Raw genomic sequence first — 15,413 nt, forward strand, 5'->3', positions numbered from 1 at the left:
CATAGTCTGAGGAACAGACGTTTAAAAATTTTATTTTAATATAATCTCTGTTTCAGCATCTAGTATACATTCAAGAGATTAGTTACATAACAAATAGCTACTGCAATAAAACATTAAAAAACTATCTTTTCATGGAAAAAAAGCTTTTTGTTTCAAATCGTTAATTTTGTTTAGTTTCAGCCTCTGTCCCTTAAAAAATATGACTCAGTTCTGGGTCCTCTTCTTGGTTTTATTTTATTTTTTGGTGGGGGGAGGAGGGAGGATGATCCATTTTCTCCTTTGAAAGCTGTAGTTATCATACATATGCTGACAAATTCCTGATATTTAACATATTTCTGGCCCAAACTTCTCTGAGCTCCAGCCAGGTTCTTTACTCCGAAGTCTCCACTTGACATTCCCACTTGAATGTATGTAAAAAAACATGTTTGAAGCTGAATTTATGATCTTCATTCTCAAGCCTGGGTCTTTTCCAGCATCCTAATGTCAGTGAGCTACCCTACCATCCCTCCATTTAAACAAGCCAGAAACCTAGGAACTATCCTTGTAAACATCTGCTGTCTCACGATGACTGCCAATCTGTCAGCTGCTCCTATCAATTTTGCTTCCTAAATATCTCTAGAATAATATGTTTCTCCTGCTCCATCTCTACTGATCCAGCCTTAGTCTGACCTACCATCATTTCTCACCTGGACTTCTGCAATAGCTTAGGTGGCTTCCCTGCATCCACTGGGCTGAACACATGGGTCTAACTTCCACTCTGCAGCTACAGCTGTCTTTTCAAAATATAGATCTGATTATCACATAGACACTATGCACACGTCTTCTCTCACAGAGGCACATTCCTTTCCTTTAGAGCTCTTAATTTAGTGTGTAGTTATATATTCTTCAGTAGAATGACCCTCTCAACATTATTAAACTGCCTCCAAAGAGACTGTTGACTTCTCTATTATTCCCAATACAGAGCCGGACACAGTCAACTCACAAGTGAATAATGGGTCATTCATTTGTATATGGCACTTATAGAGGGCATATTTTATTTTTCAGTATACATTAAGCCCATTGGAAGAATTAAATCACTATTCTCTTACTCAATGATCTAAGGGCATTTTGAGGTAGAAAGGACAGGGTTTTACATTTTTACAGAGAAGCAGAGTGAAAGGGGGGCTAACTTTGCCAGGCTGTAAGCCAGGACCAGAATGTGGAGCTTTGGATTCTGAATCTTGTTCTCTTTCCTTCACAACACCCTCCCTTCATGACGAGTTTCATCAGCTGCACAGCCTCAGCTCTGAAGAGCGGGAAAAGAAGATGTAAACACCATGTTGAAAATGTAATGCACGATGAATTCTAAAGTGAATCCTCCATGTCAATCATGTAAAGGTGGCCCTCTAATCCTGAGCAGTGAGCAGAGGTTTTCTGAGGCAGCATAAAGCAATGTAACGCATACAGGGCTGCAAGTTGGAAGACCCAGTCCAGGTTTGTCCTGCCACAGAATAGGTGTGTGACCTTGAGCAAGTCAGGGGCTATCTTGGAGCTTTCCCTGCTTCATTTGCAAAATGAAGATACCAGTCCCTTATCTGCCTACCTCACAGGGTTATTGTGAGGATTAAATTGAATGATGTTCATGAAAGTATTTTAATTCTCTCATCTGTACTCCCACAGTACTTTATATGTACTTCTTTTAGGGAATATCTTCTACTTTGTATGGTACACTGAAAAGATCACTGGACTAGAAACTTTGCATTTAAATCTTTCTTCTAATATTTACTAGTTGTGTAGTTTCTTAAGCAGTGTTTTTTCAGATTTTCTGAACAGAGTGAGGCGTGCTGATCCATAAAATGGAAATTATCATACATGCCTTTTCTGAGGATCAAATGGGCTAACATTTAAAAAGTGATAAAGTCCTCTCTGAATATAAATTGGGAAACACCTGTATTTCATTGCTTTTCATTTCTAATATACACAATCATTTGCACATAGCTCTGGCTGACAAGAACTGAGTGCTTTTGGAGCACCAGGCAATAAGCAAATGTTTTAGGCACTAACGATTTTTGAAGTCGTCACAGCCTTACATGTCAGTTATGATTATTATCCCACATGAGGAATCTATCCCACATAAGGGTGACACAGCTAGTAAAATTCCAAGCCAGGATTGAAACACATACAGTTGAATTCCATAGTCACATTACCCTAAGCTTTTGGCTACACTGTGTCACACTCCATAAGTAACTTTAGATTATGAAATCGGGAATACAATGTTCTATACATACACAAAAAGTTTGCTACTCTGTCTATAACTGGTAAATAAATGATGCAAATCAACTTAGTCATTAAGTCAGAAAACTGCTGGGAAGAAGCCTGTAGAATAAATTTATGTCATAATTCTGAAAATATCAAGAAAGCCTGATTCTCTTCCAGGTTAATCCACTAACTATGTTAGGAGCAAGTTGGTGTAGTGATTGAGAACACCTGCTTTGGAATCAGGCCTGCATTATATCCCTGTTCTACCACTTACTAGCTATATAGCAGAGATGAAAATGTCTTCTTTAAGCCTCATGTGGATAATGTTTTGTTGTGGGGATGAAATAAGATAATTTATGTAAGAGATGCTTAGCCTGGCATCTGGCACAGTAAGTGTTCAATAAATGCTTGCTCTCACCATGAATGCTTACTCAGTGGCCTTCGGCATGAGACTTACTCCTCCCGAGTATCAGTTTCTAAATGTTTAAGTAGCAGGAAGTTGTACTATGATTCCAAAGATCACTTTCAATTCAGTGATTTTTAGGTACAAGGAGGGGATAGCTGGATATCTGTGAAGGAAATGCATCTCTGTGAATCCTGGCTTTCAGGTTCTGTAATTTGTCCTGTTCCCTGACTTATGAAATGAAAGCACCCAAGGGGCTGAATAAAAAAAAAAAAGATGTTAACTATGGCACTTGCATTATTGACACCATTAACCAGTCAGACAGATTAATGATAATCTGAGCTAGAGTAATTTGCCTGACAAAGTCATTACTAGTCTGAGGCAAATGTTAAATCCACTACCTTTTAAAAAGCTATTGTATTAAGGAGCTAAATAAACCTATATGCAGAAATAAGCATCACAGCTAACCGCTCAGAGACATATGGCATGTATTTGCTCTAGTTGAGAGTGAGAAAATGAACAGAGATATTGGAATCAAATTTCAAAATCAACTTTTATTTTTTCTCAATTAAAAAAAGTTTTTATTGAACTTCAGTTAGCTTATTCATCCTCCTCAGTAACACAATTTGTTTTATTGGTTAAGGAACTATCTATTAAGAATACCACATCTGTCTCTTTGCCACATTTATCCAACTAGTTCCAATCAGTAAGTGTCTACAGAAGTCATGATACTAGACACGTGGGTATGGAATTATAAGTAAGACCTAGTTTCCGTCATCAGGAGGAGAAACATGCATGTACTCAAACACAAAACTGGACAAAAGGTAGGAATAATATAATAGTAATCAAATTATAAGGGGAGGATAAAGGAAAAATTGATGATTTATGAGCTGGAGGACTGTGGAGAGATTCACATAGTAGTTGACATTGCAGTTAGAGCTTCAGTTCAACAAATATTTTGTGAGGGTTTATTATGGGTTCCATATTGCTCTAGGTGCTAAGAATAGCTCAGGGAATAAAGGAAATAAGAACAGCCCTGCCCACATGAAGCTTATATTCTGGCATCAAGAAAGGGGATTCAGGAAACACTAAGTACAAGGTGATAAAGCTGTGGAAAAAAATATGAATGAAAAAGGGCATAGGGAATGGTATCGGTCACATAAGACATCCAGAAGGTGCCACTTCATCAAAGACTCAGTGCAAGTTACAGAAGGATCCACATGGATGTCAGGGGAGGAACATTCTAACAGGCTGATCAGCAAGTGCAAAAACTTGAGGGAGGAGGATTCTTGGTATATTTAGGAAACACAACAAAGCCAGTGAGACTGGAAAGAAGTGAGCAAATAGGTAAACATTAAGAATAAGTGATGAGTCTAGGAAGGTGACAAGGGACCAGATTAGGAAGGATATCTGCTTAGTCTCTGAATGAGATAGAAAGTCATTGGAAGGTTTTGAAGCAGAAGGATAACAGGATCTAAGGTATGGTTTTTTTTTTTAATATTTTTTATTTATTTATTTGACATAGAGAGAGAGAGAGACAGAGTGAGCACAAGCAGGGGGAGTCACAGGCAGAGGCAGAGGGAGAAGCAGGCTCCCCACAGAGAAGGGGGAGTCCGATGCGGGACTCGATCCTGGGACTCCGGGATCATGACCTGAGCTGAAGGCAGTGGCTTAACCAACTGAGACACCCAGGCGCCCTCTAAGGTATGTTTTAAAAGATTTATTCCTGCTGCTGTGAGGGAACCGCCTTGAGAGGTTATTGCAATAGTTCAGATGAGACTTGATGGTAATAAAAGGGGCAAGAAGTGGTGAGATTCAGTATATATTTTATTTTTATTTCTTTATTTGGCTTTATTTTTTTATCATGGAAAATTTTAAGCAACACAAAACTAGACAGAATGATATGATGAACCACTTTATTCCCATCACTCAGTTCAAAACTGAAAGTCTTTAGTATTATTTTATAACAAATACCAAGTATTATATTGCTTCCTGGATTCAGGATGTATTTTGATAGTGCTGCTAAGACTTGATGATGTTTTTGGTTATATGATATAAGAAAAAGAAAAGAATTAACAATTATTCCAAGGATTTTGGCCTGAGTAATGAGAAGTATGTAGATTTCACTGAGATAGGGTAATCTCTGTAATAATAAAGTATTTGGAGGGTGGATGAAGGAAAACAGGCATTTGGTTTTGTTGACATTGTAGATACTCATAAGAAATCAAAAGTTAAGAAATCAAGGCAGAATTTGGATGCATGATTCAGGACTACAGGTAAAATGTCAAGACCAGAGATACAAATTTGGAAGACATCAGCATACTGACAAAATATAAAGTCACAAACTGGATAAAAAGAGATCTTCAAAGCCTGAGCCCTGGGGCAATCCAATATTCACAGGTCAGGGAGATTTGGAGTAAAAAGTAGAAGCCTAAAATGAGTGGTCAGAGGGATTAGAGTAGAACCAGGAAAGTGTGTGTAATAGAACCCAAGGGAATGATGAGTGTCACAAAAGGGGAAGTGATCAAATATGACAAAATTTGCTTATTGCCCAAGTAATGTGAGGATTGAGAATTGACTATTGAGTTTAGCAACATGGAAGTCACTGGTGAACCTAGATAAGGTCAGTTGCTTGAAATATTAGGGACAGAATCATGACTGAAATACGAGGTAGGTATTGGGGTGAAGTTAGACAACTCAAGGGAATTTGCTATATAAGGGAATACAGAACAGAGTGGTAGAGGAGGGAGAAATGAGATTGAGGGAAAATTTGTTGAGATGGAAAATACAACTGCATGTTTGTATGTTGATGAACAGGATCCACCAGAGTGCAAACATTATATAATGAGGGGAGAGAGGGAATGGCTGAAGTTTTGTTCTTTTGTTTAAAAACGGATGGAGTCCAGCGCATAAGTGAAAGTTTGGCTATACTTGTTAAGAGTATGGGCAGTTTTTTATCGAAATTTAGGAGATATATGCTGAAAGACACATTGGGTAGGTAAGTCAGATGATGATGATGATGATGGTGATGATGATGATGATGATGATGATGATGATGATGATGATTACCACCTTTGAGCCTTATTTTCAGCCTCTTTCCCATATTGTCTCTGAGTTCACACTATTCTGAGCCCCTCCATACTGCCTGTATGCAATGACTGCCCTGGATGCTTTGCTTCAATTCCTTCAATTAGTTCTCATAGCAATTCAGAGAGGTATAATGCATCTTCCCTGTAGCCGACATACTGAGAGATCTTATTCCCATCTTTCACATAACTAAATGCACAAAGTCACACAGATGATAAACAGCAGTACCATTTTCAAATCCAGCCATTTAGACTTACTTAAGTGACATATGTTTAACCATTATAGGTTATAGGAACCACACTCTACCTATGTATAGATTGGATATAGATTTCCATTCAAAAGACTTTGTAAGTTATTATGTGCATGTCTTTATATAGAAATTTTATCATATTTAAATTTAAGAACATTCACATTTTTTTCCACAGTAGATGAGTGATTCTAACTGTATTTCAGAAAGATAACTAGAGACGGTGAGGAGGATGGATTAGAAGGCAAGAAGCTATTGTCAGAGATCAGATCAGTGATGATGGAGATGATAGAATAAAGGTGGCATCGCTGAGCTGTGGCCGAGGTCGACTTGACAGGACAGAATGACTAATAGCAGAGCCAAGAGGCCAGGAGGAGTAAAATATGACTTGGGTTTTTTGTTTGGTCAACAGGATGGAAGGTACTAACATATACCAAGAAAAGAGGGGAAAATATATTTAAGGAGAAGACAGTGAGTATGGTTTGGGGCAGGGTAAATTTAAATGTACTTGCTCAACTGTCAATAATTAATGATATATAATAATGATACCAGCCATATAGGCATTGAAATAAATATTTCAAAATGCCATTTCAAACGATACGGCAAACTAGATACTATATGAAAAACCCTTCTGTTATGGCACATCTAAAATGCTGGGTAAATTATTCAAAATCCTTTTTATTTAAAAAAGTGTTTTTTTATCTATAATATACTGGCAGCAAAATCAGAGAATTATCATAGTGAGAAAGCAGTCCCATGGAGCTGGTATTTGCCTGAGGGTATGTACTCTCAATAGAAATCTGGAGCTAGGAGTTTTGGAAACCAATAGGAGAAGAGAATAGGAAATGAAGCTTGCAGATAAAGTAGGGTGTATGGTCTGATTAGAGAACCTCACATCAGCCAGGATCCTGTAGGAGCAAACCTCAGTGGGTGAACTAGAAAATGAAATTAGCCTCCTGAGAGAACTGGAGAACATACAATCTCAGCCTTGGCTTAATTGGAAACAGAACAACAAAAAATCTGAGAATTCCTTACCACAAGTCTGCATAAATTTACCCATGCGAGTTGATATGTTAAAAATGGCAGAAAAAACAAATGTTATCATACTTAATGGACTTTCTCATAAGCAATAAAATATCAACATGAGACTGGTATGGGCCAAATAAATCTTAACAAAATTCCGGTTTAATGTGGTCCCATTTTGGTAAAGCACATCCTCCCATAAGATTCTTCTCTAATACTTGGTCTCAAAAATTCCCTCAGAGAAATTTCTAAGGATTAGAGTTAACAATCAAGAATCACCCATACATGAAAACAAACAAGCCACTATGAGGAAGAGTCAGCAGAAACAAATCATTGAATTAGACTAAGACTATAGATATTAGAATAATCAAATGTGGAATACAAAATAAATAAGTTTAATAAATTTAAAGAAATAAAAATAGATATCACAGTTTCTTCTTTTATTAATTTATTTTTTTAAATTTTTATTTATTTGAGAGAGAGAGAGTTGTGGGGGCAGGGGCAGAGGGAGAGGGAAAGAGTCTTAAGCAGACTCTGAGCTGAGCACGGGGCCTGATGTCGGGCTCCATCTCACAACCCTGAGATCACAACTTGAGCTGAAACCAAGGCTCAGATGTCTAATTGACTGTGCCACCCAGGTGCCCCCACAATTTATTCTTATAGAAGAAATTGGAATTTACCCAATATCAAATTAGACTTACAAATCAAACTTCAAAGTCTTAAAATCATGAAACATTTCAAGGAGAAAGTGTTGAGAAAAATCAAGAACATTAGTAGATTGTAATCTTGAAACCAGACATATACAGAACACGTTTGCCTACAAGTGGCAAGTGAAAAGAGGAACAACATGGGGTGTCTGGGTGGCTCAGGTGGTTAAGTGTCAGACTCTTGATTTCGGCTCAGGTCATGATCTCAGGATCGTGATATCCAGCCCTGCATCAGGTTCCACACTTAGCATGGAGTCTGCTTAAGATTCTCTCTCTCTCCCTCTTCCTCTGGTCCTCCACTCTCTCTCTCTCTCTCTCTCTCTCTCAAATAATAAATAAATAAAACCTTTAAAAAAAGAGAAATAATAATTTCTACCAAATATTAGATACTCCTATATGGCCTTTACATATGCAACCTAATTGAATCCTAACAAAAACTTTGAGAGCTAAGTATTATTATTCACTCTTTATTATACAGTAAAGTCAGGCTCAGAGAAATTATGTGGTTTTCTTGAGATCACATGATGTCGGTGATAGAATTGGGATTACAACCTGACCACTGTGGTTCTTTCATATCCTGTTCTGTTAATATACAGCCTAATTCTGTTCTCTGTTTATCATTTTGAAAATCAAGGAAATAAAAAAACCCCTGGTTATTATATATTCACATGCTTGTCTTTTTTCAAGGAAGTTTCCTATAAATCCTATAAATGACTTTATTTGATGCTTTAAACAATCCCACTTTAAAAAAAAACAACAACACAGAGACCATGGAGGTATATTATCTCTGCATATTGATCAGTGATGGGCAGAGCTGAGATTCCACATGGTCTCCAAAGTCCCTGCTCAAGATCTCCTGCAGTTGCCTTTATGCCACAGTATACATCTAAAGAGATGGTGGATTAGGTACTGGTAGCACCTACCTGTTGTCACCTTCTCTGGAGAAAAAGACCGTGAAGGTTTGAATGTTCCCTTTTGCTTCTGCAGGTGGGCGCCAGCTGAGACGGACAAACCGACTGGAAACCAACACAGGAACCACATCTCTGGGAGCAGAAGGGAGGACACTGGAGCTTGGGATAGCTAGGGAGGAAGAAGAGGTGGCTGTCAGAGGTGTTGGTGCCATGGATGGGAAATGTGCAGGAAGGCAAAACATTAGCAAACATAGAATGGTCCATTCTAAAGGAAGGAAAAAACACAAGGGAAAGCAATCATACTAATGGAATCAAAGATACATTAGAATTCCTTGGAGCTTATGAAAGGGTGGCTAATTAATAACATATATGATTCTACTGCATATTTGTCCAATTTCCATTACTAATGGGATCCATAACAAAAAATGTTCTGTTTAGGCATGACACAGAGACACATAGCCATGGATAAATGCCTCAGGTAACCAAGCAGTTATTATAAAACCTTATTCTACTCAGAGACTGTTTATCCTCTTTTAGATACAACTGGAAGGAACAGCAAATCAAAGTTGATGGAAGCTAACCAAAAGTAGAAAGAGTTCTTACAGACTACCTGCTAGAAAGGAACTGACAGAAAAAAAATTCTACCAGACATAAAGATACACAATTGTCCCACACTTGTAGAGTATCACTACATGTATGGCAAAATTTAACAATTGTTATTCATAGGAATAAATCATCCACAATTGAAGAACTCATTTTTTAAATATTCAGGGCATTTATAATCTATAATAGAATTTTCTATTAAATGTGTATATTCATAATTCATCTTCTTATTTTTTTCAAGTTCCCAAGGTTAGGAAACATATGTTTCATTCTGACAGGTGATTTCTAGCCCCAAATCACAAGGACCCATTTGCCTACATTTAATCTTCAAACTGGCTTTTGTGGGCCATTTTCCCTAGTTCTTATCAAAATTAGTCTCCATCCTTGCATTCACTTTCTCCAGGGGCTGGCTGAATCACTATTCCTACTGTGCACTACACTCCTGTTAGCTAGAAAAATCCACTGGGGTGAGGGCAGCTCTCTCATTTCTCAGTGGTTCCAGAAACATTATCAATTGACAATACATACCAGTTACATAGAGAAATAAGTTTTAAAGAACTGCAGAAAGCTTTCAAAGTTATTTCTGGCTCCATATATTCATAGCCAACTTCTTTATATGTAAAATTTCCCCTTGCTTTTTTGGTCAACACAGTATTTGAAACAAATGGTAGGCGGGCAGCAAGTTAGTCAATCTTTTGTGGCAGAGCGGTGAGGGGAGAGAGAAGACTGATGCCTGGATATGTAGCATCTATCTCAAAAATGTGGGTAATATTAAGCCTTCTGACAAAAACCTATACTTCTACATACCATGGACATCTCAAAGTAGCACACTTTATGTGAATTTATCCTCCCCACCCCCTTCACTGTTCACTCGGACTGCTTCTCTTCCTGGGCTACTCAACTCAGTTGTATCTACACTGTCCTCACAACTATACAGCCCAGAAGCCCAAAAGGTATCCCCTACCCCTAACTCTCTCTCACTCATCCTTTCTAGGATTCCCCCTCCTGGACATCTGGTAAACCTACTCCATGTTAATTCCACCACCACACCATCATTCTGTCTTCCTAGAACTGTCACAGCTGTCTCTGCTTTCTCCAGCTCTTCTGCCTTCCTTCCACTCATCTCCCTCAAATGTATTCTGTGTACAGACAGCATCCTGAATAAGCTTGTAAAAAGACACATCTGGTCATATTACTCTACTATTTATTTATCCTCAGGGTCTACTCTTTACCTCAGGATATCTCTAAACTTTGAAATGGGCCTATTGGCCTGGCTCTTGTTTATCACTTTTCTTAGTTTGGCTTCCGCCACAAAGAGGCCCTAAGAAACAGATTTAAGTGCAAATAGTTTATTTGGAAGGTGATCCAAGGAAGTTGGGAAGTGAGACAGCAGGGAGTAAAGGTTAGAAAAAAATGACTTATCTGCCAGTTAGCACTGTGGGGAGAAACTGGATGGCAACTCCACAGGGGACTCTGCGGGCCAGTGTGGCCCTGGCCTCTAGGTTATCTATCTTGAAAGAAGCAGGCTGAGGTGATTATCTACCACTCCTCCACCACTGATTGAGGGTGATTCCAAAGGCCATCCTGTATAACAGCCTAGTGTATTTCTGTTGCCAGAAAAATACCACTTTGGGGAGAGGCTTGCAAAGTTTCCACAGTAAGGAGCATCCATTAGCTCTACTCATCCAAAAAATATTCATAGAGTGCCTATCCAATACCAGCCCTTCTAGGTACAGAGGAGTTAATGGCAAAAAAATAGGTGAGGGCATTCCTCATCAAGCTCACATGGAGGCTCCCTGGCTTTCTCCCCCCACATCAGATGGGGAATGATTTGAGGGAGGAACATGCCACACAACAGTACAAACACCTAATCATCACACCTATGAATGATAAGAGGATCTGGAGGCTCCTTGGCTTTTCGCTGCTTGCACTAAGCAGGCTCTCCCCATGTGGATCCATTTTTGACTCCCTGAAGACTTCCCATAGCAGCTCACACTCTAACAGACCCATCTCATCCACCTAACTCCTACTGTCCCCCTTCACTTAGTTTAGTGTTATTTCCTCTGGAAAGAATGACCCAAAGTATTTGCAAAATTTTTAACAGGTGATAGTTAATATCTATAATATAAAACAAGTCCAAAAATCAATATAATAATAAAGAATCTTATCTTAAAGTAGGGTTCAACATAACAGTAAAATGTGCATTAAAATAAAATCTAAAAAGTCTGTCAGAATAAAGTGTATTAAAAAAATCTGTCAGAGTAGTAAGACTTTAAAGAATGTTAGTATCTAGGGATGGTCAGGATGTGACACTCTCTTACACTGTCAGTTGAAGTTTGTAAGAATAGTCTTTTTAGCAGATAATTTGGCAAAGTCCTTTAAAATGAAAAAAAAATCATACCATCAGACCATTCTCAGGTTTATAAATTTATCATCTAAAACACCCCTAAGTAACCCCTTTATCCATGCATCCTTGCAAAATCATTGCTCATTTTCTCAAAATGTAATACCTATATATCTTGCCAGTTTAAAGCAAATGGGATCATTACTAGATTTTTTTCTACAAAAGATTTTCTAAAAACAAAATGTGATCCATGATGACTTATAAAAATCTTTTGAGAATTCTCAAGAAGCTAGACAAATTAGTTTTAAAAGAACAGGGAGAAATTTTCAATTCCTTCTTCCCCAAAAGCCCCTCACTTAGAGATGGTATCACATCAAAAATGAGGTGGTTTCCCCACCTATTCAGGGGCTGCCAGAGGCAGAGCAATGGGAGTCTGTGCATGGATGCTTTTCTCCTCAGGCTTCCAAGAATGCCTTCTCACAGAACTAGTCTAGACGCAGATGACACAGATAAAGCTCAGAATAGAATTAATCATGGACTCTTTTACCTCAATTTAAACAGTCCTCATATGAAAAGGAACGGACACATTTTTAACAAAGGGATGATTTCTTTATACAGGGAATTAATTTTGTTCTTACTAATCCTCCATGCTTTTTCTCAACAGTAACTCCTCTCCACATAACATCTCAATAAGGAATCAATCAGGACTTTTTTTCTTTGCTCTTGGAGGCCTAATCTCCAGTCTGGCCCTAATCTCCCTGGTCCTTATTGTTGCCATGGTTACAGCTTCTTTGTCTGTTGTCATGGAGAAGAGGAGGTGAATTTACCATACTATAGTTTTTTTTTTTTAACTTATTTATAAGAATCTCTTTACTAAAAAAAAAAAAAATTATCAAAATAAAATCTAGGAAAAGGAAGTGATTTCTGAAAATAATAGAAATTCAAAGAATAGTTTTGAAACTTTGGTTTCTAAGTTACTAGTTACTACTACTACTAGTAGTAGTACTACTACTACTATTTTATGATGTCAGTGCAATAGCCTTGGTAACAATTACATTATTGGGTTAATTTTTCTATAAAGCCATATCCTGTCTAGATACCAGAGAGTTTGTTTCTCTTAGAATTTTACTCTGTAATGTTTACAGACATTAATTTTTCCCTGAGCTTATTAACTGCCTGACCTCCACTCCCTATGAGGCACATGAATGATGATAAGATGCATTCACAAAAACATGAAAATATTTAATTTGTATTAAACATCAAACAAGCAATAGGTTTATTTCCTTGTCATTCCCCATACTGTTAACTAAAATACTAAAAATGTAGCCACCAGATCAACTAGATCTTTTATTCACATCATCTCCTTATTAGCCTGAAGATTTAAGTAAAATATAAATAAGTAACATTAGGGAAATTAAAGGAACATTTAATTGTTCTCAGGGCAAACTTTATTTCTTTTCCTTTTGTATTTTTTTCTTATCATTGTTCCCTTGACCCTAAACTCTAGCTTTTAATTTCCAAACAAAGAAGTAGATAAAATTTACATTTTGGTTTAAAGTTTTTATAGTTCACAAAGTAATTTTGCAAACTTACGAAAAAGATGCTCGGCTGTATATGGTTGAAATTACAAAGAATAACAATTTTTTTCTAAGGTTTCATGTTATTTTCAATATTCAAAGAATCATGGCTTTCTAGCTAGTATATTGAAAACTTTAGTAAAACTAAGAAATGTGAATTTAAAAAAATAATGATTTGAAACCACTTTTTATTTTAAATTAATATGAATAGAAGTTAATGAGCTCTGTAATATTTCATTAAATTTTAATCTTTACATAAAAGAATTTATTGGGTTAGTCTCTAAAATGGAATAATCAATATCTATTGAATGTCTATCAAGTTCCTACTGTTATGCTTGAAGTGAGGAATTATTTTTAATTGCGTCTCTGCATATTAGTGAAGATGAAGTGTAGTGTCTGTTCTTATCAGTTTAGTATCTGATATGTTCTCTATCCGAGGACATGTATTCAATGGATTTTTGGAGCAGGGAGATGGAATATGAGTTTGCTCCACCCACTCCATACATGGACCCGGTATTGCAGTACTTCCAGGAATGGTGCACCCCCCCCACACACAAATAAATTATTTTTAAACTCTGGATTTTTCCCTAAGAGAATAGGAAACTCCTTTTTAAGACATAAGGTGTATACATGTAAGGCAATTACTAAGTTTGTGATAGTCTCTTACTTATAAACAAATTCCATCCTAAATTTTCAGTAGCGTGGTTGTTTAGAAAGCAGAACATACTATCTCATTAAACTATTTCTAGTCTGTTCCCAGAAACCTATTTATCATTTTACAAACTATCATAGTAGTAGTGCTATGGAATGGGATCATACATGTATGAATTTTCTTTGGTAAATCAATTTATGCATCCAATCATTAATCCATTCAATATCTATGGAAGGATTACTATGTGTCAGGCATTGAGTGAAGGTCTTTTTAAATCCATCTCCCAATTCCAGAGAGGAAAGCCAGCTCAGTCATTGGTAATTCTCCCTGCCCCAGCTTCACCAACAAGGACCTATCTCCTCCCACTTCCCACATTGCTTCTCCCATCCCAGCTCTATGTTCTCAGTTGTCTTGGGCAGAAGTAAGCCTGAGAAGGACACAGGGGAAGGTCTCTGGGGTCACTGACCTTAATCAGTTCCATGAAGACGTCATGCTTTCACCTTTGCTACTTTTGTGTGCTGCAACCTGAGCTGGAATACCTCGCTCCGACTGCTCTGCTGCCCCGACCTGGGCTTCTTTAGACTTCTGCTCAGGTGTCACCTCACTGATTCCTGCCCTGGCTTAGAAGACTCTCATTCTGGACTTTCACAGGAATAGAAGTCCCCTCTGGAAACTTCCTACACTGAACTCTAATGGTCTAGTCATTTTTTTGGTATCCTATGCCAAATTGTATTCTCTATAAGAGTAGAAGCAAAGTCTACTCTGTTCACAAATCTAATCCCCACATCTAGTACCATATGTATAGTGACATCCTAGGCATCCAATACATTCTTGTAGTGTTAGCTAAATGAAAGGCATTGCACAATTGTGAAATTATAATGTTTAAACTCTAAGAAATTCCCTTTCAAAACCCACAAAAATGGGTATTTGAGATTATGTACTGGAAGGGGACTGAGCTATTATTACAAGCTGGTCATGCTAATCATTATTACTCTGTTAATAAATTGCAAAGTAGATTAAAAAGCTGAACTCTGAGGAAAGTTCCAAGGGAATGTAGATTTATGATGAGACTACTTCATTTCAGACCAAATGAGAAGGGAACATGTTACTCAAATCCAACTATGTGTCAAACAATGTAGAAGATGTGTTCATACAGGAATAATTCTTAAGAGAAATAATGCTTTCATTACAAAGCAGAGCAGAAGCCTGAGAAGTTTGAGCTGATCTATGCATCCAGAAAAGAACCTGGGGATCTGTTATAGGAAGTGTGATTGTTATCCACAAACCATATATCAAAGAGAATTGCCAGGACAAGGTTGCATGGTAAGAAGAATTACCTGTGTCCACACAAAGATAAAAGATGAAAAAAAATTCTAGAAGGTATTATATCAGCAGAGGTAACTACATCTCTCAGAATTTGAAGTCTTTTCAAAAGACAAAATGAGAGGAAAATAATATCTGGTAAATTGGTCAACACAAGAATTGTGTTGTGTCTTCTGGTCACACAAGAATTTTGTGAACCAATTATATTCTTTATTTTCATTTTGTTTATTTAAGAAAGTAGATTTTAAAAGGGTTTATCCAGAATGGAGTGGACCTCAGGCAGCTTGGGAAGGTGGCT

The 15,413-nt window shown here is 37.4% G+C and overlaps 1 protein-coding gene and 1 non-coding gene across 3 annotated transcripts in view; one reads left to right on the top strand and one right to left on the bottom strand.

Moving 5' to 3' along the window:
- Positions 1 to 15,413, bottom strand: part of DCC (DCC netrin 1 receptor) — a 1,171,073-nt gene that overhangs the window by 345,599 nt on the left and 810,061 nt on the right. For both annotated transcript variants that reach the window (XM_073898173.1, XM_073898172.1), the window contains exon 8: positions 8,629 to 8,785. In XM_073898173.1, the coding sequence (XP_073754274.1) occupies positions 8,629 to 8,785 (157 nt within the window). The remainder of the gene's footprint in view (positions 1 to 8,628; positions 8,786 to 15,413) is intronic.
- LOC112835387 (U2 spliceosomal RNA) lies at positions 13,498 to 13,687 on the top strand. The gene has a single exon (XR_003211201.2). It is a non-coding gene; the product is annotated as a U2 spliceosomal RNA (small nuclear RNA).

Source organism: Callorhinus ursinus, unplaced genomic scaffold (assembly GCF_003265705.2).
Source record: "Callorhinus ursinus isolate GAN/ISIS: 27379988/994484 unplaced genomic scaffold, GSC_fseal_2.0 scaffold11, whole genome shotgun sequence".
In the NCBI taxonomy this organism is placed as follows: Eukaryota; Metazoa; Chordata; class Mammalia; order Carnivora; family Otariidae; genus Callorhinus; species Callorhinus ursinus.